This window comes from Rhinolophus ferrumequinum, chromosome 16 (genome assembly GCF_004115265.2).
Source record: "Rhinolophus ferrumequinum isolate MPI-CBG mRhiFer1 chromosome 16, mRhiFer1_v1.p, whole genome shotgun sequence".
Taxonomy (NCBI): Eukaryota; Metazoa; Chordata; class Mammalia; order Chiroptera; family Rhinolophidae; genus Rhinolophus; species Rhinolophus ferrumequinum.
Window position 1 is genome coordinate 63,220,884 of NC_046299.1, and position 24,884 is coordinate 63,245,767.

Sequence of the window (24,884 nt, forward strand, 5' to 3'; positions counted from 1 at the left end):
GGAGGAACAAACCTGAGTCCTAATGTAATCATATTTGTAATTCTTAAGACCACAGATACTCACTTCTGATTGGAACACAGGGTCCCTGCGACCCAGTTATTATACTGTGCCTGTCAGTGTGTGTGTGTGTGTGTAAGCTCCTCCCATTATACCAGTGACTGCAGTTCCCTGAGCCTGGCCTTTTCTCGGCCCTCGCAGTGCCACTGGCCTGACCTTTCTTCCATCCCTCTCCCACTCAACCCCTGGCTTTGGCTGTCAGCTGAGCTCCTGCTCATCCTTCAAGATCTAACTCCACAGAACCTTCCTTCTGAATCTCCTGCAGATAGTCATTCCCTCCCCTACCAGGACACATGGCTGGTAATACCTGCTTGGCTGTCTTCCTGCCCCTCTAGACGGAGGGGTGGGGATGAGAAGACAAGATGTCTTACCCAGTTTTACACGTGTGGCAGGGAATGGATGCAAGTCATGGTTGTCAAATGTCAGGTTACTTAGGCTTATTCTTATTTTTAGGCATGTCTGTTTCTTAACGACATTGAATGCAACGTGACACTTGGCTGGCATCTGAGGAGAACCTATACTATGGTGGTTGCTAGTTTTGCCTTTCGTGTTATATAGCTGGGATATAATCCCAAATCTACCACTTTTACACGAGCACAAAATACCGAGGCCATGCTGTGGGCCCTGCTCTGGAAGGAGTCGGCTCACTGACCACAGGGGGTTAAGGGAGGCACCCTCGCTTCCTTCTGGAACCCTGAGCAGCTGACTACTCCGTGGGTACCACCCACCACAAGGTCCTTGCCTGCCCCACCTCGATTCCCGTTGCCATCCCTGGCTGGAATGTTCCAGCCCAGCTTCGTCTGTGCTTTGGCCCAGGAAGGAAGCAGGCTGTTTCCAGGCTCACCTGATTAACTAACGATGGGTTGGTGATCCCTAAGCGCAGTAGTTTTTCCCAGAGACCGAAGGAAAGCCAATCAGGGGAGTCAAGTCGGCTGGCATGGCCCAGCAACTCCTTCCAGGAAAGCGGCCCACCTGTGAACCCTGCACTGGGGTTGAGCTTCCCTTGTGTTTACACTTACCAGCCAATCTACATCTTTGCTCCCCATCTTTCTGCTGTTCCTGGTCCCCAAACATATTGTTGTGTCCCATATGAAAGTACACTGTCTTCCTTTATTTCTATGGCTGTTTACTATCCCTGTGAATTTCCTAAAGATTCCTTATTGCTGGGCACTGAAATTCTTTCCAACATTAGTTTTTTAATTAAAGTGAGACTGGGTCCAGTGGAAGAAACACAGGCTTGTTTGGGATCATCGCCAGCTCTGTGGACTCTCTCAGCCTGAGTCAGCAAGCTGGGCCCGTTCAGGATGACAATACCTGACCCTGCAGGGCAAGCTGGAGGAGGACAGACGGCCACACCTGGCAGAGTGTTTGGCCCGTACGAGGTGCCCAGTAATGGGTTACCATGGCAATGAGGATTATAATGGAAACGGTACAGTGGACGTGGCCATGGAGAACTGTTTCCTATGGAAAGATGTGTCCCCAGCAGTGGGCTCATGGGGCAGAAGGGACAGACTTTTCCATGGCTTTTGGCTCATTAGTGCCATTACACACTTTCTTCTAAAACTGGTGTTTGGCTCTATTTCACCACAAAATTATACTAGTGTACCACTTTGTCCATAACCATCAACATGAAATATCATAATTTGAATACTCCTGCTCCATAATGTAGTGGGTATAAAATGACACTTAGTCACTGTCCAGCTCACCCTGTTATTAAATTACAAATCAGGTGGAACATCTCTGCACAGGCTCCCACTAACGGCATGAGGCGCTGGCTCACTCCCCGTGCCATTTAACAGATTACCCCTGGTGGGAAAGGCTGGGTGAGGCGAGGGGGCGGCAGCGGTTCCTGTAGGCCCACGGGCCACTTGCACTGTCTATTCTCTTATTATCCTCTGCGTCTTCTCCAGGAATCTGCAAGGGCTGCTTAGAACCCTCCATCCTTCCATAGATCCTCTGGGGCTTCATGGAATGTTCTAGCACCACATCCCTGGTCCTATCTCTTGTCTTCTGTTATGACAGGGCCCAAAGTTGTTTCATTTGACAGATCATAGCTCTGCTAAGACCAGGGATGCCCCTGCTCTTCCTTTTGCAACCCCCATAGCATTCTGTATAGGACTGGCACAGGAACTCCACAAAAACTGGGTGGCTCATTAGCACACCCGGCACCAAGGAGTGCCAGGGAGCCCTCGGCCCTGCTCTGGCGATGTCTGCAGAGGTGCTCTCAGTCCAAGTGTGTCTGCTTAGGAAGCCAGGACCTCAGAGCACAGGACCCTGGACACTGAGACCGGCAGAGAGTAGGTGCCCAGCATTCTTGTGCAGTAAATAAATAACCACAGGCGTGACTGGCCCACAGGTCCCTCAACATGGCAAAACAAAGAACGGGTGACATTTCTGGGCCTGATCCCCAAGCCCTGGGCACCACCCTCCTGAGGGCTGCAGGTTTGGGGGAGCCTGGGCAAGCAGGCTGGGCCGCCCTCAGGCAGGGAGCTGCAGCCAGTCTCTGTTTCCGCCCTGCCCCCTCCTCTTGGTGCCCAGGGAGCGGGAAGGGGCAGGCTCCTGCTCTCCTCAGTTCACCAGGGAAGCACTTCCTGCACATGCTACTTAGGCTGCTGAAGCAGCCCAGGTTTTTCCCCAGCTGATCAATCACACACATATTACTTATACGCCCCACTGAGTGTCTTGAAATGAAAATAATCATTGTTATGATTTATTAATAACCACTGTTCCTGTCCTCAGCATTTCCTGAATCAACTTATTCAGTTCTGGAAATATTTAAGCCAAAGTTTCATGTCAAACAGCTCTGGCGTTCTAAGGCTCTACAGCCAAGTTTCTGGAGAGGGCCCAGGAGCAGGCCCAGGGAGGAGGGCGCAGGGCACTTCCACTGGGGGCTCCTCTGGTCACACGCACAGCCTTTCACTCACTCATACCTTCCAAATCTACAGAACTCCACCAGGACAGTGCAGAACCCTGAGTCGTTCGTGTTCCCCGGCGCTCCCAGTCTGTCAGGGGAACTAAATCACAACGAACAACCACACAGATGAAAGCCTAGGCCACGTGGACAGACGGAGGCTGCAGAGGCGCAAACGTACATGCAGACTTTCTGCTGTCGACATCTGTGGGGCCACCAGAGGCGGGAGCGCCTGGGTTGAGCCTTGAAGGATGAGCAGAATTTGGGCCTATCTCAGGGGATGTGTGGCTCTGATTTGGGAGGAAGAAAGCGTGGCATTTGCATTTGCTATGTCTTGGCTCAAATCAGCACACATGCGTGCGGGTTGACCGTGTCACTTCCTGTCACTGACAAGCATCTCTTGAGACAGTGGCCCATAATCCCAGCCTCTCTTTCCTCAACCCCCCAGTACCTGCCAACCCCTTGCATTTGGAAAGTTTCTCTTCTCTTGAAACTGCTCTGGTCAAATCTGGTTCTGGTTCTCAGCCTCCAATACCCCTTGGTGCTAAGACAAAGTCCCTCGCCCTCTTCTTGAAGCCCTTCCTCCCACAGCCCAGCTGCCTCATCTCCGTCCAGACTGTGCTGGCCTCCACGTCCTCTGTTCTCCCCAGAAGTCCTGCTGTTGACCAGGGATGCCTCCGCTGCCCTTCATTCCATCATGAGCCCCACGTCTTTATTTCTGCCCAGATCTGTGTCCAGAGCTTCAGGTGCACATGTCACGCCATCTGCAGGACATCTCCACAGGGATGGTTCAGGGTCACCTAAGCCCGTGCCTGCTCGCCTGCTCAGCTCTCTCAAATGTGTTCCCCCACCGCCCTCATCCAGGGCTCACAGCCAACCTGCCTTGACGGCTTGGAGTTGTTTTGACAAATCTCTTTCCTTCAGGCCTTACAGTCCATTAGTTTCAAAATTCTGAAGATTCTCTCTGTACTTTTATTCCATTTTCATTTCTCTTTTACTGAATCAAGTCAAATTCTTATCATCCTTGCCTGGACTGCTTCCTCTTACCTCCTGCCCCTCACAGGAGCCTCCAAAAGAGATATGCAGCTGCCAAGGAAATCTTTCCAAACACAGATCTAATCATTTTACTTCTTTTCTCAAAAGAAGTTACAGTATTTACCAACTACTACGTGCAGAGTATGGTCTACCCCCAGCCCGGCAGCCACAGTCCTTTCAGGGGACAGCGCCACCAGCTTATCTGCACCCCTCGCCTCCACTCAGCTCAGGGCTGCCGGAGGTGGCTGTCTATTACACTACCTGGGGCCTTAGAAATGCTGCTCTCCACATCTGCTGAGTCAGACCTTCTGAGGGGAAGGACTTGGAATTTGGATTTTGAAGCAGCCCAAGTGATTCTGATAATCACTGTCCTCACCTCATCATCACACTTGACAATAACCCATCACAATACCCTTTTGCTCATTCTCACTGTTCCAAGTCCGACCTTGCATTCAAGGTGTGGGTCCAGTTTCACCACCTCCATGTGGCCCTCCCAGAGTCACTCCACTGAAATTAGTCTCTTTTTTCTCACTTCAATTTCGCCTTTAAAACAGCATGAATAACAGCCTGGCATATAATTGTATAGTTCGTGCAATGTATCTATGTACCTCTTCCCAAGATTGAGGACAGTGGAGTACAGGGGACCCAACTCTCTCCTGAGAATTCTGTGTGCATTCTGTGTGTGTGTGTATGTGAGAGAGAGAGAGAGAGAGAGAGAGTTGTGTGTATGCATGCATGCATGAGTGTATGTATACAAGTGTTTGAGTATATGTGGAAGAGTACATGCATGTGTGTGAATGTGTATATGTTTATGAAATTTGTGCATGCATGAGTGTGTATATGCTTGAAATGTGTGTGAGTGTGTATGCATGCGTGAGTATGCAAGAGTGTATGGATGCATGAGTGTGTGATTATGAATGCAACAGCGTGTGAGGGTAGTTTGTGAGTGTAAGAGTGTGTGTACGAATGTGTGTCTGCAAGTGTGTGAGTGTGTGTGTGCACACGTGCACACCTGTACACACACACCTGCTCTGAGCAACCCTATGTTTAGAATGTGGGGTCTTGGTCCAAGCAGTCAGTTCTGAGGAGGGAGACCCTGAGCCAGGGCCTGCTCACTCCTCCAGGAGCCCTGGAGGCCGGGAATCCTCATGTGGATGCCCAGCTGCTGGGAAACTGGAGAACCCGACGGGGTCAGGGCAGGAGGAGAGGCACGGGGACGAGGGTGGGGTGCATCTCTGGGGGGGCCTCAGACATTTAGGAGGAGGGGGCTGATGATTGGCGGTATGTGGAGATAGGGACTGGAAGGGGGGCAGGACAGTGGTCAGAGGAGGAGGACACTGCAGGGCAATGAGGGGTTCAACTTGTCCACGTTGGATTTTTGTGGTCTCTGACATCCAAGGGGATGTGTCCAGGAGGGAGTCAGAGGAGGAGTCCGGCGTGTGGGGCGTGTGGGAGACAGTTGGGCTCAGGAGGCGGGGGCTATGGATCAGTGGCCGGCACCCAGGAAGCCTCAGGAAGGGTTTGTTGAGGGACAGTAATAATAGTAATAGGAGTTACTATTCACCGACGGATTGAACACTGTATGATGCTCTGTACTGGACTGAATGCTCCACACGGATTATTTCGTTTACTCCTCACAAGTGTTATTACTTCGGTTTTACAGACATGCAAGCTGAGGTTTGGCGAGTTTCGTAAGCTGCCTGAAGCCACCACACTGCTAGCAAATGGCACAGCCTGTTTTCGAATTTGAATTCACTTTCCTGTAGGGCCTGTAACCCCTTCATGAAACTGCCAGACATCTATGAGATCTCCCAGGAGGCCTCTAGAGTGAGGAAAGAAGAGCACTGAAGCCAGAAGCCCAGGAACTTGGCGGGAAGGAGGGGAAGATGTAGAACAGCTTGTGACCGACTCTGGGAGAAGCTGGCAGAGGGACAGGGGAACCACCAGGGAGAGAGCGCTTGGAAGACCCAGAGAGGCTTCTCAGAGGAGCACAGCCATGGCAGAGAGAGGTTTAAGGTCCCAGGTGGAGGGGTGGGGCAGGAACCACCTACAAAGAGAGGGCCAAGCACTCGTGGAGCACGGGGAGGACAGCCAGAGTGTGGAGAACTCTTCCAGGACTGGCCCCTGCAAAGCAGGGGAGAGAGAAGGAGGAGGGTCTGTGGAGTGACTGTGAAATGGAGGGCAGGTTGTCCCTTATTAAGATATGGGGACCTGAGCCTGTTAATAGCTGACAGGTGAGGGCCTTTGGGCTGGGAGAGGTGAGGGGATGAGCCAGGGAGGGGCCTGGAGGGTCCAGGAACTGACAAATGTGGGACCTGGGCTTAGGTGGTAGGGCTAGAACAGCAAGATGACATCTTGGGCTGTGGCCGGAAGCAGGGAACACGGATGAACACGGTCAGGGGTCCTGTAGTGGTGACGTAATCTCCCCCTTGCTCTGGGGTACCTGGCAAATGGAGCCTTACCTGCTGGGGGTTAGAGAACCTACCTTTACCAACCTCACTGAACCCCACCCCTTCTCTCTGCTCCTGGCCCCGACTGTGCCCTCTAGCCACCACTCTATGTTGCTGCCACTCGTGCCTTTGCCAGAATGCCACGAACCCTTCAGGTGACCTGGCCCAAACTGTGCTGGTCATTGTGAGCCCTACCATGTGGCCTGGCAAGAGAGGAGGTGGGGCTCTGAGCTTCCTCAGCCAGCAGGTGTGAGCAGACTTGGCTCTCATTGCATTAGCACCGGCCCCGCCTTCCTAGAAAAGAGGCCTGAGATGGGCCAGGATGGGAGAAAGACAAACTCGATGTATGAGTTTCTCAGGCGAGGGTGGGGTGGCTGGGCAGTGGACAGGGTGGACGAGCTCAAGTGCCTGTGAAGGCCAGACCTGGAAGTTGGGGCCAGGCAGCTGACATGAGTAATTTCACTTTTTCCTCAGAATGACCCTGATTTCTCAGCTGTTCTGACTGAGACTCAGAGGCGGGAAGCAGCTTACTCAAGGCCACAGATATTATTGCTATGTGCTGGAGGCAGCATTCAGACCCAGTCAGACCTGATCAGTGCGGATGCTACAACTCTTCCCAAGGAGGACTGGGCCTGAGTGGCCCCTAAGTGCTTCAGGTCAGTGGTGCCAGGGAGGACGGAGAAAAACCAGCTTAAACAGGAGAGTTTTCACGTGTTGGCAAGATGACAGCTTGGTTTCTGTCTGTCCAAGGACTGCCCCAGATGAAAATATAAGTCAACTCAAACTCCAGAGGTCAGAACCCAGGGTGGAGGAAATGGAATTCAAGTACCCAAAGGTTCATTCATTATTAGAGAAGGGCAAAGGGCTATGCAGCATCGAGGCGTTGCCAAGGCAACATGAGGTACAGGGCCAGCAGAGGAGACACTGGCTGATCACACTATTTTCCTATTAAGGAAGCAGGCATCTTTCATTTCTCAGAGTTGAAGAAATTAAAGAAGTGAATAGGCAATGTACATAAGAGGAAGTACGGATGGCCAGAAAGATGTGTAGAGATGCCAAACGTCAATGATAACTGGGGAAATACAAATTATAGCTATAACATGATACAGTGCTGTGGACCCTTTAGACAGGCACATTTTTTGAAGTTTGGTAATATTGTGTGTTGGTGAGGTTTTGAGTAATTACAAGCCACTATGTAGAGGGCATTGGGCCGTATTTATTAAAATAAAAAACATGCCTACTATACACCCCAGCAATTCTGCTCGCCTGTCTCCTGCAGAAAGACCAATAAGGGTATAGGTGGTCATACACAAGGATGTCCTGGGAGCGCTCTGTGTGATCCCTAAAATAGGAAAAACCCAAATCCCAACAATAGGTCAATAGCTAAATAAACCGTACTATATTCACATTATAGGACACTCTGCAGAAATGAAAAAGAATGAGATGAATGTATGTGCTAATACAGTTAGCTCCCCTTTGTAACAAACACCTCAGAAGAGGCGTCTTCACTCCCTTTCTCCAATCCCTCCACTATTCTTTCTTGGTAGTAAAATATACATAACATGACATTTACCATTTTAACCATTTTTAAATGTAGCGCTAAGTGACATTCGGTACCTTCACGTGCTGTGTCGCCATCTCTGTCCCATCCAAACTGCTCTTATCAAGGCCGTCAGTGACCTCCCGCTGCTCAATCCAAGGGGCACGTCAGGCCTCCCACTCCTGGACTCCTCGCAGCACTTGACTGAGTGGGTTCTCCCTCCTCCAGTACCATTTCTACCCTTAGCTTCCAAGACCACAGTCTCCTGCCCTCCCTCCCTCACTGGCCACTGCTCGGTCTCCTCATCTTCCTTGCCTCTTGGCATCCAGGGCTAGTCCTTGGACCCCATTTCTGCCCACACGCATTTTCTCAGTGATCTCCTGTGTCATGGATTTAAATGCCCTCACGGTGCAGAAGGCGCCTGAGACCCAATGTCCATTACACTATCCACCTGCACCTCCAATGTCTCGGGTCTGAAACTGAACTCCCGGTCTTCCCCACCCTGAAACCTACTCCCCCTTCTGTCAGTGGAAACACTACCTTGGCCCAGCGCCATCATTTCTCCCCTGAATTATTGCCATAGCCTCTTCTTCAGTCTCCACTCTGCCACCTCTCCTCAGTCTCCTTACAGAGCAGCCAGAGAGAGGTCCTAAAGATGAGGGTTAGGTCCTGCTGCTCCCTGCAGGACTCCTTCCTGCTCTGCATAAATGTCTGGGCCATCACTCCAGCCTCCAGGCGTCCTCAGGACTGGACCATGTGACTTCTTGCACCTACTTGGGCTTCCCCAGTCCTGGTCACACTGGCCTCTGCAGTCCCTCAAACAGGCCAGCCATGCACCTGCCACCAGGCTCTGCACCTGCTGCCGTCCCCTGTCCCAGAAGCGCTTCCTCAGCCCCTTCATTCTTTACTCAAATGCCATCTTCTCAACAAGGCCTTTCCTGACCAGCCTTTTAAAGATGTGCCACCAGCCCTCCTATCTCCTCTTTTTCGCTTTAACAATTACGTAAATTCTATTATAGTGGTGGAAGAAAGTGAGCTGCAGAACAATTCACAAAATATAAAACCACGTAAACAGGGAAGAACAATACAACACCCAAATGAAGACACCATGCATTCTTGGGGTGCATGCATTTGCACAGAAAGAACACCACTAACAGTGGTGATATTCATGAAAGGGCAGACTGAGCTGTAATATAGTGCATTTCATACAGGGAATGAATGCAGTGTTGCTCATGTAAATCAAAACAAACACTTCAAAGAGGAATGGAGCTGGATCCCTTAGGAGATCTAACATAGCAATGAAAAGATCACACGTTCGATAAATGTTTATGAGTAATAATCATCACTCTAGGCTGTGGACACAACACAAGCCAGACAGGCCCAGCCTCTGCCTGCTCAGAGCTTCCAGGTCCATCTGTGCCCTTCCGAGGGGGCCAGGTCAGGGGCCCCCTCTCCGAAGCTGAGCCCCTCCTGTGGCTCTGGGTCCACTCCAGACTGTCTGCTCCACCCCTACTCAAGTAAGGAGGGGCTCAGTGAGGGTGTGCAGTCCTGGCCCCCGCTGCGAGCAACAACAAGAGGACCTGACAGCCGCTGAAGCTTAGAAATGGCCGAGAACACATCACAGACACCTTACCCGATGGATCATGGGGGGTTTGCCCCAATTCCCTTGGATCCCTTTTTCTTCCTGTTTATATGTCCCTCCACTCTGCCCCACCTCACTTTGAACAGCTTACCCTGCAGTGGTTTTCAAGGACTGCTGGGTGTTTTGGAAGACTGCCCTTGGGCAATTGGAGCCCATTTTGAGCAGGCACTGGGGGAACCGGAAGTGCCTAGGAATTTACATCCTATCCCTACCCCCTTAGCCCTGAGCCAAAGACTCCCAGGTATGGGAGCCTGAAAGCCCCTGCAGCCTGGTTTCTAGTTGGAAACCACTCAGAGGGGGAAGGAGGTGGAAGTTACACGTCAAAGCTCCCCCGTGGTTCAGGCTGAGATTCCCCTTTATTGGGCTTTGCACCCCAACTTGGCTCTCTTCTTCTGTCCTACTCCCCCAAGCCCTCACTAACATCCCCTGGAGGCACCTCTTCAAGACATTACTGCATGAAAATCCTCATCTTAGGGTCTGCTTAGGAGAATGCTAACACACCTGATTGTTTCCAGGGCCTTTTGAACAGGCTGTGGCAGCACTGGCCTTGGGAAGCCACGGGGGCATCTGGCCCTGTCCGTGCTCTGTGGGGTCAGGCACCCTGCAGCAGGCCGGGGTGTTTTTCTATCTGCAGCTCTGTAAGTGCTGCCCCAGAGCGCAGAGGAGTGGCTGCACATGGGCTAAAACACAATTGATTTATAAAAGTCAATGGGATTTTAAAGCTGAGCTGGGAAACAGCAAGATGGTTCTCAGAGCCGAATTGATTTAAAGGGTAAGAATTGAGGTTGAAAGATTGATTGAGAAGAGAGAGGGGAGGTAATGGAAGGGGCCCTCTAGAGGGGGCTGGGCAAAATGGTTTCATCAACTTAATGCGATTTGCAGCCAAGGGCGAGGGGGCCTGGTAAGGTTCCACGCTGTCCTGGGAATACTGTACGAGCCTCGGGCGACTTACTACGTGACGGCTCCTGAGTGCCCCCGACCATATACTGGGGGTGCCAAAAGACGTACCCCCATTAAAGTGTGTATATAGTATATGTATAGATAATTTTAACTTGTTATTTAGCTTCTTTCTGTGCTCCATTTGGTCATCTGTTCTTTGCTGGGTCCCCCATCTGAAAGGTAATCAGCGGGGCCCTCCTAATGGGTATCACCTCAGGGCCTGGCAGACAAAAGAGAACCAGGGCACAACCTACTCCCCTGGAAGTAAAAAGAACTGCTTCTAAAACAGTGCTAAGGTAGTCTAGAAAGTTTGGTTTTTTTCATAATGATGATTTTAATGACTTAAAAACATCAATATAAAATATTACATTCTTCAGCTGTTTTCATTGGCTTTTCCTGGGTCCGCCTCCTGGCTCAGCTGGTGCTATTCTTCTGCAGATGCCCAAACTGCTTGACCTGTACTCCCCAGTGAACAGCCCAGATTCAGCTGCTCGTAGTGCTCACACATCCATTCTTGGAGCTCATGGGTCCTCCTGTGCATTCACCCTGTGCTAGCCACCGGCACATGCACAGGAAAGGACCATGCCTGCCCTAGCAGAGGTAAAGAGGGAGCAGAGACACCCAAATACAAGAGGCTGTCATCATGGCAAACATAAGGGGAAATGGGAGCATGACGACAGCACCAAGGCAGTCAGGCGCGGAGACTGGGAGGCCAGTGGGGGGGCTGAGGCTGGAAGGAAGGAGAGCGAGCCGTTACAGGGGTCAGGTAACGCCACCCCCGATATGCCACTTGGCATATGGATTCTTTTAAGCTGTAGGCAACTGAGAAACAGTAAGCACAGGAGGAGCATTCTGCCCTCCCTCTTTCTGCCTAAAAGCAGTGCATAAATTTCCCTTTGTAATGGTGCCTCCCCTCTCCTGTATCAGGAAGAGGACAGTGAAATTCGTATTGTTGGAGTCAGGTCTGAGTCTGCACTAACTGTACTAACCTCCCCTTGTTGACCAGACATTTCCTAGTCACCTTCACACAATTCACTGCCCCTAGCTTTAACTTCCTCTGGGGTTTTACCTCTTTTCTGTGATGTCTCCTTCCCCCTCAAAAAACTATCAATAAAATTTATGTCTTTCCTTCTGTTAATCTGCCTTTCATAATTTGCAGGCCTCAGGCTTAGAATTTAAGAGGGGAGAGGAAAATTTTTCCTCCCCTGCACTATGGCAGGTTAGGGGGAGAAAAGATGTGCTCAGCAGGGGTTACAGGCAGATGTGCAGGGGGAGAGCCTGGGGTCGGAACCAGGAAGTCTGGCTTCCAGGCCCTTATCCCCGACTCTCACAGGACCCAGGTCCTGCCCTAGAACAGACCACACCCTAACAGCTCCCTACTAAGACTAATGACAAACGCCCTCCTCTGAGAAAGACAAGCTTGATGGACTTCCTCGCGCTTCTGTCTATAGGCTGGACCTCCAACCATCAGCCCATGGCAGCATCCGTGGTTGCACCTCCTCGGAAGAGGCTGCTTTAGCCATCATTGACAAGGGTATGAAGTTGAATGATGAGAAGGCCTCTGTGAGCCTGTGTACAGCCAGGTCTCCAGCTTCCCCTCCCAGTCATACCACACACCTCCCTCTTTCCACACCAGTGACCAGTCCTCACGTGGGCCATTCTGTGCGATCCTCCTGCACTTTGTGCTGGCGGCCCAATGAGTCCTGACTCACTCCTGAAGCGTCAGCGCATGTGTTTCCTATGAGGTGAAGCCTTCTTTAGTACGTTCCCAAAGCAGAGGGGTTGACTTCCATCCATTATGCTGCCCTGTAATTGTGCACAGACCTCTAGCCGGACATGTGACTCTATGCTATACTGATTCGTGTGCTTGCTATGGCCACGGAAGGTGCCCTCCTCACACTTGAATACCTAGAATGTAGTACAGAGACTCTCAAAAAATGCTTGCTGAATGAATGAATGAACACGAGATAGGAATCCTCAAGTTCCAAGAAGATGGGAAAGAAGATTGTGCCTCTGTAGGTGATCTTGGCTTGGAAGGAATCTGCCTCGAGGATTTCTCCTACCCATGACCGTTTCCACACGATAAGAAGGTGAAAGAGCACGAGATCACTGTGTCTGTGATCAGAGACGTGGCCAGCAGGAGACTCAAAACACAGACCTACTGTAGTTCTCCTAGTTTGGTGGTGGGTGTGGAGAGGCCGCAAGAGGTCACAGAAGGAGCACAGGATTTGGAGGCCCCCAGGCCATGTAGCCTCTTGGAGCCTCAGATTTCCATATAAAATGGGAGCAAGACGCAAATTCTACCTACTTCCTAGACTAAGGTGAAATGAACCACACTTTGGAAGTGCTTCGTAAAAGGAGCACTGCGTGAATGTGGTTAACACTGCTTCTCTTTGCCGCCAGCTGAGTCCCTTGGAAGCCCCTCTTCCCTCTCCTGGACTCTACTGGACCTTGACCAGAGCAGCTGGCCCTGGGCTTGCTGCCTCTGCTCCTGTTCAGACTAGCAGGCCACTCACCAGAAGCCTGGGATCGGTGGAGTCGATGTAATTCACTATTGATTATAAATTCCGTTTCTGCCTGCTTACGAGCCATTAGCTTCGATCAGTGTACTCTCCACTCTTGGTTAAGTACTCATTGAGGCTGTCGACATTTTGGCAGAGTCAGGACAGGTACCTGGCTGTCTTGGGGCGGGAGGGGGCGGCAAGGCAGCCTCCCAGCCCAAGCCTAACCCAGATTAGGCTTGTCTTGCAAATAAGTCATTTATTCCCACCTTCAAGTAAGATCATGGCCAATTCTCCAGTTCTCTGCAGCCAGCAGTCCAGGCTGGAGCTCCTTTCGTCCAGCATCTGGTAGTGCCTTGTGTCCCAAGTGTTGAAGGGTGATGAACTTTGGTCACCTTCTATGGGAAGAAGTCAGTTTTCCCATCAGCTGGTATCTGGGACGAGAGGCAGGAGAGGGAGGGGGCTTCTCAGTGCATCTCCAAAACACTAACTGCCACCTTCATCTCCTGGCACGTAGGCCTTGGGCAACCACAGACAGACTGTCAGTCTGGGGCCGGGGCCATGTCCAGAGGCAGGGAACCTGGCCGGCAGCTGCTGAGCGCTCTCCGTGGATGTGCTCTGATGATGGCCCCGTTGTCCCGTCACGCCCTCTGCAGATCACAGATGGGAAACAGCATGGCTCCCCCAGCATCTCCTCAACATCCCTGACCTCAGGTCACACCCTATGCACCCACTGCCCACATTTCAGCCTGCATCATCGTCTAATGCGCCCTCCAGCCATGTCACTCCCCTGCTTAGAGCCCTACCTACATGTGGGCCAGGTCTATTCCCTGGCCGCGTTGCCTTGTCCCCCTACTGTTTTCCTGCATTGCAGCCACATCCAGCGGCTCAGTTATGCCCTGTGCATATGCCTCTGGGTCTTGACACACAAAGCTTTCTCCCCGGAAATGGCTTTCTTCTCCTGATGCCTAGATAGGTCCTGGTGTGTAAACAAGAAAGTGCAATGATGTTCAAGAGCCTTAGGGTTTTAAATCCCAGCACTGCCACTCCTGGTTGGGTACACTTCCTGGCTGGCAAGTTCTTTAATCTCTCTGGCACTTATTTTCCTCATCTGAAAAATGGGCAACAGTGGTTTCTTTCTCAAGATTAAAGGAGATTATATACATGGTAGGTGTAACAGGACATTAAAATGGAAGCTCCAACACAACGCTAGGACACAAGGACACAGAGGCGTTCTAAAATGAGGCCCAGACCAAAAAACACACTTTCAAAGAGGTGGGTGAAAATAAGTTATGCAGCCAGGGATGGACGTGGAAATACTGAACTCGTCTTGTGTTTTGCAAACGAAAGCGACTTGAGGGCATTTCATTATCCAGGAGTGCCCAGCGTTGTCACAAGGACTTGCCAGGCAGGGACAGGGAAAGGCCTGGCCCCCTGGGACAGTGGAGGGCACAAATGAAGTTGCTCCATGAATTGCATTTGTTGTAAAGCATTGTTACCTAAGTTCAATCGATGTGAGCTATAGTTACTGCTACGATCAAATATTTGGTCAGTGCATGAGTGATCATGTATGTTGTCTGATGCTTGTTGCAAGCGAGGAGGTGAAGGTATCTGAGTGTGCAGTGTTCAAGTTGGCAAATTTTGTCAGAAATGCAGTGAGTTGAAATAAACTGCAGCCAAAGCTTGGGTTCCTCAGTATTACCAGGTGGCGGGGGCCAGGTCTGCCTGAGCACACCACACACCCTGACACCAACAGCCAGCACGGCAGGCACTCACCCCTGTGGGCACCTGCACAGGGGCTCACCCTGCTTGTCCCATCTAATTCTGACTCACTCTCCTTTCCTACTAGCCTGCTGCGTGGCCAGGCTGCCTTTCAGATAAACAAATCTGAGGTGAAGCAGGACAGAGGGGAGGGCATAAAAAGGTGGGGGTACCCACCTTCTGTTTCTGCCTCTGTACCTGGTGATGGCCTCGTGAACACCTGCCCATGGAGGCAGGTGCTTGAGAGGAATCAGACATCCTGCGTCACTGGAGCCTAAGCCACGCAGTGACGCCATCAAGCCTTCCAGCCTCTGGACAGGGCTGCGTTTGGAGGGAAAGGCTTCTCAGACCTCAGAGGCTGATGTTTAAGCTGCTTCCAACCTTATGGTAGTGTGACTTGGGGCGTTTTACTTAAATTACTCTGCCTCCACTTTCTCCCTTGTCTCACAACAACGATATAAGGATTAAATGCGGTACGTGCATGTCAATGGAGGATCCAGTCCGCTTCTGGCACATGCCAGCTATCTTCTCACTTTCCTTCCCTAAAGAGTGTTAGTACTAAGAGTCATACTGTATGATTCCATTTACATGAAATTTAAGAACAGGCAACACTACTCTGTGGTGAGAGAAATCAGAAGAGTATGAATCTGGTTGTGAGCAGGGCCTGGACAGGATGGAACTTTCGGGGGTTAAAGGAAACGCTCTGTATCTTGATCTGGGTGGTGGTCATTGAGCTGTACACTTATGATTTGTGCGCTTTACTCTATGTAAATTACGCCTCCAGTAAAAAGATAAGACAAAAATATTAGAAATGAACAATGAAAATGCTAGAATGAACAGTACTGAAAAAATCAGGGTGCAATGTACTATGAGGCCACTGTTGTTCGAAGATCCCCAAAATCAGGAATTTGTATTTCCTCTGATCAGGTCCCTGGGACTTGTCCCAGACATTTTGCTCATCTGAGGGCCTCTGCAATTTCATTTCAGTTCTGAGCAAACTTCTGGAAGGGAGAGAAAGGACAGAGCTCAGTAGTCTGTGGGCTAGAAGGCCTGGCCAGTGGTGGAGGATGTCCAACTTGGGGACTGGAGCCCCCGGGGAAGGTATTAGCTCTAAGCAGTGGCGCCAGAGTCTGGCCTGGAGTAAGGGGATCACTGGCGGAGTCTCCTATGGTCTTCCTTCTCCTCCACAGCTCCTGTCTGTCAGGCCTCCAGTCCCTGGTTCCCCCCTGCAGGGACTGTCCTCATATCTCGCCTCCTTGGTACACCTCAATGACCCCTCTCCTAGCCCTGGGTCCTCTCTCTGAATTTCAGGCAAAGCCAGATGCTGTATCACCTAAGTAGTGTACTGTGCCTTGCTGTCCCTCTGTCAGGGCCCCAGCAGTGGTCTTAGGGCACCCTCAGAGTACCTGGCAAGCCTGGGCAGGGGCAGCATGGCCACACTTCTCAGAACCAAGCAATCAGAGATCCGTGTACCCCCATGGTCACCCCTCAAGAGCAGAAACTTCCCTCTGAACAATCCTCCAGTTTGACCTGTCACCAGGTCACATGACTTCTGGGCTATCACTCCTTAAGCACAGATCCATCCAGCAGTCCTGCAAGCCTCGCGGTGAAACCTGGCAGTCTCCTTTCTTTCCACCCTACATTCTCCATCCCCAGAGACAGCCACTTTCAACTGTGTTAGTCGGTTCCTTTGGCATTTACCTCCACATTTCTAACCAGTATTTATTTATTGCCACTTCTATTGCCATCTAGTTAATTAACACATCCATCATCTCACATATTTATCTTATTATTGTTATTATTTTTTGGTGAGAACATTTAAGTTCTCCTCTCAGCAAATTTCACTTATACAATACAGTGTCATCAACTGTGTCACCATGTTTTACGTCATTAGATCCTCAGACCGTATTCATCTTATAGATGAAAATTTGTACCCTTTTACCAACCTCTCCCTGCTTCCCCATCCCCCACCCCCGACAACCACTTTTCTACTCCCCATTTTTATGAGTTTGCCTTTTTTGTTTTTGTTTGTTTGTTTGTTTTTAGATTCCACATGTAAGCGATATATGCAGTATTTGTCTTTCTCTGTTTGGCTTATTTCACTTATAAAATGTCCTCGAGGGCCATCTATGTTGTCACAAATGGCAGGATTTTCTTCTTCCTCATGGATGAATATTCCAAGGTATATATAATAATGTATCATTATATACATATATATACATATATATGCGTATACACACACACACACACACACACACACACACAGTTGACCCTTGAACAACACAGGTTTGAACTGTACGGGTCCAGTTATATGCAGATTTTTTTTCAATAAATACATAGAGTACTGTAAATGTATTCTTCTCTATGATTTTCTTAACAATATTTTATTTTCTCTAGTTTATTTTAATGTAAAAATACAGTATACAATATGCAAAATATGTTAATCAACTCCTTAAGTTATCAGTAAGGCTTCCAGTCAACAGTAGGATATTAGTAGTTGAGATCTTGGGGAGTTAAAAGTCATACACAAATTTTCGACTGTGTGGGGGGTCAGTGCCCCAAACCCCCATGTTGTTCAAGGGTCAAATGTACACACACACACACACACACACACACACATTATATAATATATACCACATCTTCTTTATCCATTCACCCACTGATGGACATTTAGGTTGTTTCCAAATCTTGGCTATTGTGAACAATGCTGCAATGAACATGGGAGTGCAGATATCCTTTGATATCCTGTTTTCATTTCTTTTGGATGTAGATCCAGAAGTGGAATTGGTGGATCATATAATAGTTCCATTTTTCATTTTTTGAGGACTCTCCACACTGTTTTCCATAGTGGCGCTACCAATTTACAGCCCCATCTACAACACACCAGGATTCCTTTTCTCCATATCTTCGCCAACATTTGTTTCCTCTTCTCATTCCAACAGGTGTGAGGTGATAGCTCATGTGGTTTTGATTTGCATTTCCCTGATGATTAGTGATGTTGAGCACCTTTTCAAGTGCCTGTTGGCCATTTGTATGTCTTCTTGAAAAAAAAAATGTCTTTTCAGTTCCTCTGTCCATTTTTAAACTGGATTTCTTGGGGGCAGGGGCTATTGAGTTGTTTGAGTTCTTTATATACTTCGGATATAAACCCCTTATCAGATTTGCAAATATTTTCTCCCATTCAGTAGGTTGCCTTTTCATTTTGTTGATGGTTTCCTTTGCTGTACAGAAGCTTTTTAGTTTGATGTAGTCTCATTTATTTATTTTTGCTTTTGTTGCCTTTGCTTTTGGTGTCAAATCAAAAAAAAAAATCATCACCAAAACTGATGTCAAGAAATGTACTCCTTATGTTTTCTTCTAGGAGTTTTACAGTTTCAAGTCTGACATCCAAGTCTTTGATCCATTTTGAGTTGATTTTTATGTATATATAACATAGGGGTCTAATTTCATTCTTTTGCTTATGGCTGTCCAGTTTTCCCACCACCATTTATTGAAGAGACTATCCTTTCCTCATTATATATACTTGGCTTCTTTCTCACAAATTAATTGACCATCTGCATGGGTTTATTTCTGAGCTCTCTATTCTGGTCCATTGATCTATGGATTGTTTTTACACCACATCATTTCTTGATTTTTCTCTTTTATCTGTTGACTTTTCACTATGGAAGTTGAGGATTTTATTTCTTTCACCCCCGTACCCCCACATACATAAGCACCCATCCCATCCTTCCAATATAGTTATGTTGTAATTTGGGTTTGATCAATATGCAGAATTTGCAGTATTAGTACTATGTAATACCTGGTCCCAGTTGAGCTATATAATACACTATAATAATTTTTCCTTTCATGCACCATTTTTTGCTTTCCCTGCAGTTCATAAATGCCTTGTTTTTTTCATTTGCTTAGTTTTCTACTACATATTAACAATTCAACCTTAAATATTCCAATAGTTGTCTAAATCTAATCTCCATGTGTTTATACGCGGTGGGCATCTTCTGAAAAATATCACTGCCTCTTATTACTCAAGGAACCTAAAGCTTCCCTGGAGACATATAGACCATGTGCAATGGTCTTTAGATAGCGAATCCCTGTGTTGGGTTAGGGAGAGTGGTCAGAGGCCTCAGCATAAGACAGACATGAATATGAACTGAATTCTACCACTTGTTGGCAGGGCACCCATGATTCTCCTTCTACATCTGTTAAAATAGGAATACTGATGCCTCATCATAGTGTAGTTATGAGAATTAAATCAGTACAATGGAAATGCCTGGATCATGGAGGGCAGCACACAATCAATGTTGGTTTACTTTCTTGTGGGAAAATCAGGAAAAATAAGGTCACCGAAAGTACTTTATCTCACTCATAGAGCTTTCTCCTCCATCCTCAAAGTACTGACCAGGCTCACGTACGTCCATTGAGGCTTCCAAGACATTGATACTCTTGCTAAGGAAGAGAGCTAAAGTTGCTGTAGCTTTGCTCATCAGTCTAACGATTTCTTCCAAAAGAAGGAGCCTCCTTAATAGCATAGATCAATGTTATTTTGAAATACTTTAAACAAGGGCAGAAATTCTAAAAGAAAATACTGATAGATTGATGACATAAAAATTAAAAACTTATGTACATCTGAAGGGGAAAAAACCCTATCATAAAAGTAAAACACAAGCAACAAATTTGGGAAATATTTGCAACATGTACATAAGTCAGTCTAGGGAGGGGCCGCCGTTCCTAAGGACTTGCACCAGTTAGAGCAGAGACTGCTTCAGCTTCCTAGGTAATGCTTTCCCTTTCATTCATTCATTCATTCATTCATTTATTCATTCATTCATTCAAAATCTATGTACTGAGTGCCCACTAGATGCCTGGCATTGAAGTATAATGATATTAAAAAACAGAAATGGTCCCTGCCCTCATGGAGCTCACAGTCCAGTGGAATGACAGATACTCACCAGATAAACCCACTTAGGAGTTTATGGCTATAATTAATCCAAGGTAAATGCTGTTAAGAAAAGGAAAGCAGGGGGCAGAGGACCCAGCTTAGGCTGATGTGTGTGGGAGGACCTCCCTGGGGGCTGACACCTGAGCTGAGAACTGGAGAGTGAGTCAAACTTAAGGAGTGTGTGTGTGTGTGTGTGTGTGTGTGTGTGTGTGTGTGTGTGTATGTCAGAGAGAGAGAGAGAGAGAGAGAGAGAGAGAGAGAGAGAGAGGTTCCAAACAGGGGCAACAGAGTGTGCTAAGGCTCTGTGGTAGGAGGTCCATGCAACAGCCGATGAACAGGAAGAAGGCCCGTGTGACTGGAGCTTGGAGAGTGAGAGGAGGCTGGAGATTTGGCCAGTGGCTGGACTGTAAGAGGGGTCTTGTGGGCCATGGTAAAAGCTTCAGATTTTTACTCAAAGAGCAATGAGGAAGCCATTGAAGATTGCCTAGTTGGGGTTCAAGGTGGGTGCATGGCTGAATTTACATTTGAGAAGAAGCTCTGGCTTTGGAGTGGAGAAAAGATGGGGTGAGGCAGAGTCCTACTGCCACAGTCCACGTTAGAGATGATGACGTCTCAGGGAGGATGATGACTCAGGATGAGTGACACAAGCAGAGTGAAGAGTTCTTTAGGAGGTAAAGCAACAGGGCTGCCTCCCATACCTGACCCTTGAGGAGCAGGGCAAGGCCAGAGGAATAAACTTCATGCTGGCTGGTGCTAATGGGCACAGGAGAGGCCTCAGTCAAGATTGGGGGAATACATATTGAATGTCAACTGTGAGTGAAAAAAAAAATTTGTTTTAAAAGATTGGGGGAATACATAAACCTTTGAAGATACAAGTCCTGTGAGAATGGGATTTCGGAAAGGGGAGGAATCCCACCTGGCTGCAGTAGCATCATGGTCAAGTATCTGGGGGCTCTGTTCTGACTATGGCCTGGAGAGGTGGGGATGACCCAGGTGCCCTTGGGGGCTGAGTGAGCAGAGGAGGGCAGGCAGAGGGCACAGCATGGACAGACTGTGGTAGTGGGCACCAGGTGTGGCCTGGGCTTTAACGCTCTCCTCACCCTGGAAAACTAAGTACCTCACCTCTAGGAGAAAGGGCACTGGTCTTATATTTTTATGTTCCATCTTGAAAAACAAATTCATCTTTTAGAGTGTCACAGAGCACACAGACTGGTCATTCGCTGTACTGTATATGATATAAATTCATGGAGTTTTAGTGAATTTATCCTATTTTTCTTTGGGAAAAGTTGGCAGGGCAGTGGTGAGGTTTCTCTTCCATTCCCACTCTGGGAACAAGGCGGTGGGGCTCAGTGGAGGAAGAGCCTGCAGGGCTTGGGGGCAGACAGTGCCCGAAAGGCTCCCGGGGAAGGACCTTAGAGCCAGGTGGGAGCGAGTGGGCCAGAGCCAGCCACACCTGGTTCCAAGTGGCTCAGCCTGGCTTCAACGAGCCATGACTAGCTAGGATGAGTCAGCATGGGTCCTAAGGAGAGAATGGCCAGCTAGAATCATCCACAGCATTAAGGACCAATTTGAGCTGGTATGAACCAATCTGGACCACTTTCCTGAAATCAGTTTGAATTGTGTGATGCCCTTCAAACCAAGCACACTGTTTACACTTAATGGTCTATTTTGAGCCATTTCCAGTTGGTTTGGGTGCCTCCCTACTTTTTTGAATTAGTATTGTCCTTCTGTGTGTGTGTGTGTGTGTGTGTGTGTGTGTGTGTGTGTATTCACAACATCTGCCTCTAACTACTTCTTGGAAGTTGAACTCACCCAAGACACAACAATTAGTTCTATAGACCAAAGTTAGTTCTACATGCAGGCAAGTGACAGTACAGTTTTCCCTAGGAGGAGCTCAATCCTGGCATCTCCCCCTCCCTGGGAAGGAGACAGGGTGATGGCAGCTGTTGTGGGCTCACTCAGGGCTGGCCTGGATGGAAACCTGACAGGAAGCTAACAGCCAACAGGACCTGGGGAAGGGTCCCTAGGAAGCCCCTATCTGCAGAGCAGCCTTAGCCAGACCACAGAGGCTTCTGAGCTGGCGGACAGTGGCAGATTTTATTAACTATCCCAGAAAGTGACCCCAGTCTTTTTCATGAATCTGCATGTATCTGTGCAGTGGTGTAGCCTAGAAGTGTGCCTGGGATATGCATAGTCTGGAGCAGTCTAGACAAGGCAGTGTCTGGGTACCAGGGCCTGGGATTTGCACAGTACGACTTGCTGTGTTTATAACACATATCTTGCCCAATTCCTAAAAGGGTCGATGGGGGATGAATTTTGATGAAAGTTCTTTCTACCAGAGAGCAATTTCTTTAAAGCACGTATATATAATTTCGGTCCATATTTCTCTTGAATTATCTCTTAGGGAAGTTATTCCTTAACAAGCTGCAAGCCTGACCCTGCATAATCCAATTCTTGACCTGGTCTCCAGCCTCGTGCTGTGTCTGCTGCTCCTTTCTGTCCCCAGCTCCAGCCTCCTGGCCCCATGGCACCTGCAGAGGAAATCGGCCTCCTCCCTCCACCACCCTTTGCCTAGTTAGCCGTCCATCATCCTTCAGCTTACAGCTCGAGCACGCCTTACTTCCTCCGATGCTTCCTCTGCAGTCTGTGCTCTTAGAACGCTTCTTGTCATGGTGTATGGGCATACATTTTTGTGGGTAAGTGATTATGTTATTAACAGCTGATGAATAGCACCATAAACTTATCTTTTAACATATCTTACCAGATAATATCTAGTACAGAAATTTCTCAACATTAGCACTATTGACATTTTGGGCCAGAGAATTCTTTGTCGTGGCACCTGTCTTCTGCATTACGGGGTGTTTAGCAGCATCCCTGGCCTCTACCAACTAGATGCCACTAACAACCCTCAGTTGGAACAACTAAGAATGTCTCTAGATGATACCAAAAGGCCCCTGGGGGCAAAATCATTTCTAGTCGAGAATCACTGACCTAGAACAATTGCTTATAAGTTCGGGTTTTCAAAGGCAGGCATCCTGAGAGTCCTTTACTGAGGTGCTGATCGCGTTCTAGACCAGCACTGTCCAATAGAAATATAATGTGAGCCATATATGGAGTTCTAATAATTACATTAAAAGAAAAAAACAGGTGAAAATCATTTTAATAATATTATTTGATTTAATCCACTGTATCCAAAATATTGTCATTTCAGCATATAATCAATGTAACATAATGATTAATTAGATATTTTGCATTTTTCTTCTGTCAAGTCATTAAAACCTAGCATGTATTTTTTTCTTAATTTGGACTAGCCACATGTCCAGTTCTAATAGTTATATGTGGCCAGTGGCTAGTGAGTGAGACGGGAGCGGGAGGTAGACCTGAGCTCTCTCAGAGGGCCTGGCCTGGTCCACCCATTGGGTCATCACCAGATTGCACCCCATCCCTTAGCAGAGCTATGCACAGCCCTCCTTTGTCCACTGGGGCCCACAGGTTACACTCCACGCCAACACCCCACGGGGGTGTCATGATGTCTCTGAGAACATTCTGGAGGGCCAGCCTTCCCCCCAAATCATCCAGGTGCCTATGACATGCTAATGAGACACGTGTGCTTCCAGGGAGTTCGCAGGAGGCTAGAGGGTCCCTGCCACCCACCCAGGGTAAGACTCGCACTGTTTCCAAGCTCCTCAGGCAGATGCTGCACCCACGTCCAGACCACTGTCCTCACGCTCATTGCTCACAAGGAGGCACAGCCCTCCACAAACACTGGCAACCTGAAAAGACACATGTTCTCAGCTAAAATGACACTTGCCTTAGCCAAGAAGTGGCTGCCCAGGAAGATGCTGTCCCTAGCCCTGGGACTTACCCTGGACTTGCCCTGGACTTACCCTCCAGGCCAGTCTGCAGGGAGACAGCGTGGCTGGGGCACCAGCCCAGTCCTGCAGCACACTCCTGCAAGCCTCTCTGACTTCCATCTCTTACTGTGTCTGGATCTGCTCCTCCCACAGGCACCCTCATCTCCAGACCCGGCAGCTTCCAGGGAGTTCTCCAGGGGAGCGCCTGCCAGCCAGTCCCCCTCCCACCCCCCAGCTGCCTAAGGAATTGTGTCCTGCAGCCCAGCCAGCCACTCCTGCAGGCTCTGCAGAACAGCCTTCCAGGTCCCCCATGAGGGCCCTCACGTGGAGCTGTCTGTCTCTAGAAGCCAGGATTGCCTCCCTAGTGGAGGTCACTTTTGTCTTGGCTGCTGAGGCAAATCTTGACCATCCAGCATTTCCCTTGTAGTAAAAGCACAAAGTTTCCTCAAAGTTGTCACCTGGTCACTTTGAGCAACACAGGGGCGCGGTCAGACAGAATATGGAGTAAAGTCTGCACACCCACTGGGGCCAGGTGCCCATCGCCCCTTAGTAGTCTCAGGTCTGGCCCCCACTGACCCCAGGATTCTCACTAGGAGGGACGTCAGTCACAGGAGGCTTTCGGAACGCCTCCCCACCTGAGGGTTCACACATTCGCCCAAAGACCCGCGCCCTGTGCCCAGATCCGCCCCACGAAGTTGGACTTACCCCTCCTGGCTTGCCTGATCTTTGGGCTCAGCATATTCCTGCGCTGGGCCGATCATGCTGCCATCCACTTCCCTTTGCTCTTCCTCTCCCTCAGTTGCCTCTCCTGCCCCACAAGGGCTCCCATGGCCACTGGCGTCACCGGCGAGGCTCCCTGGGCTCCCTCTCCTGGCTCCGGACCGCCGGCTTGCCTTGGACTACATAAACCTCAATGCATTATTTATCCATCCCAGAATTAATTCCCATCCAAGTGAACCATTAAGAGGCTCAGTAACCGCTGCTGATCAATCACTGGGCCAGGGCGGGGCGGCCGGCTGTCCCTCCGCCGGGCGGGGAACACGCGGCACTGTTGGTCCCCGAGCCCAGCCAGCAGCGCTGGCACGCCAGGCTCTCCTCCCACCCCGGCGGCGGCCGGCGGGCGGCTCCCGAGCTTGGATCCGCCCTCTGCGCGGGGAGGGCTCATAGGCGTGCGCCCGACACACCAGGAGGCCACAGGGAAAGAGCGCTCTTGGAGAGAGGCTGGCCGAGACCCCTGCAGGCGAAGGACCGGTCCAAT

At 49.3% G+C, this 24,884-nt stretch overlaps 1 protein-coding gene across 4 annotated transcripts in view; it reads right to left on the bottom strand.

The window, feature by feature from the left end:
* Positions 1-24,884, bottom strand: part of ARHGAP22 (Rho GTPase activating protein 22) — a 207,607-nt gene that overhangs the window by 144,109 nt on the left and 38,614 nt on the right. The window contains exons 1-2 of one of the 4 annotated variants that reach the window (XM_033129700.1): positions 24,332-24,366; positions 13,345-13,509 (exon numbers count right to left, since the gene is read on the bottom strand). The exons of 1 other annotated variant lie outside the window; for it this stretch is intronic. In XM_033129700.1, the coding sequence (XP_032985591.1) occupies positions 13,345-13,420 (76 nt within the window). In that variant the 5' untranslated portion in view covers positions 13,421-13,509; positions 24,332-24,366. Of the gene's footprint in view, positions 1-13,344; positions 13,510-24,331; positions 24,791-24,884 lie in introns of those variants that run through there. 2 more of the 4 variants (XM_033129703.1, XM_033129702.1) reach the window with 2 other exon arrangements.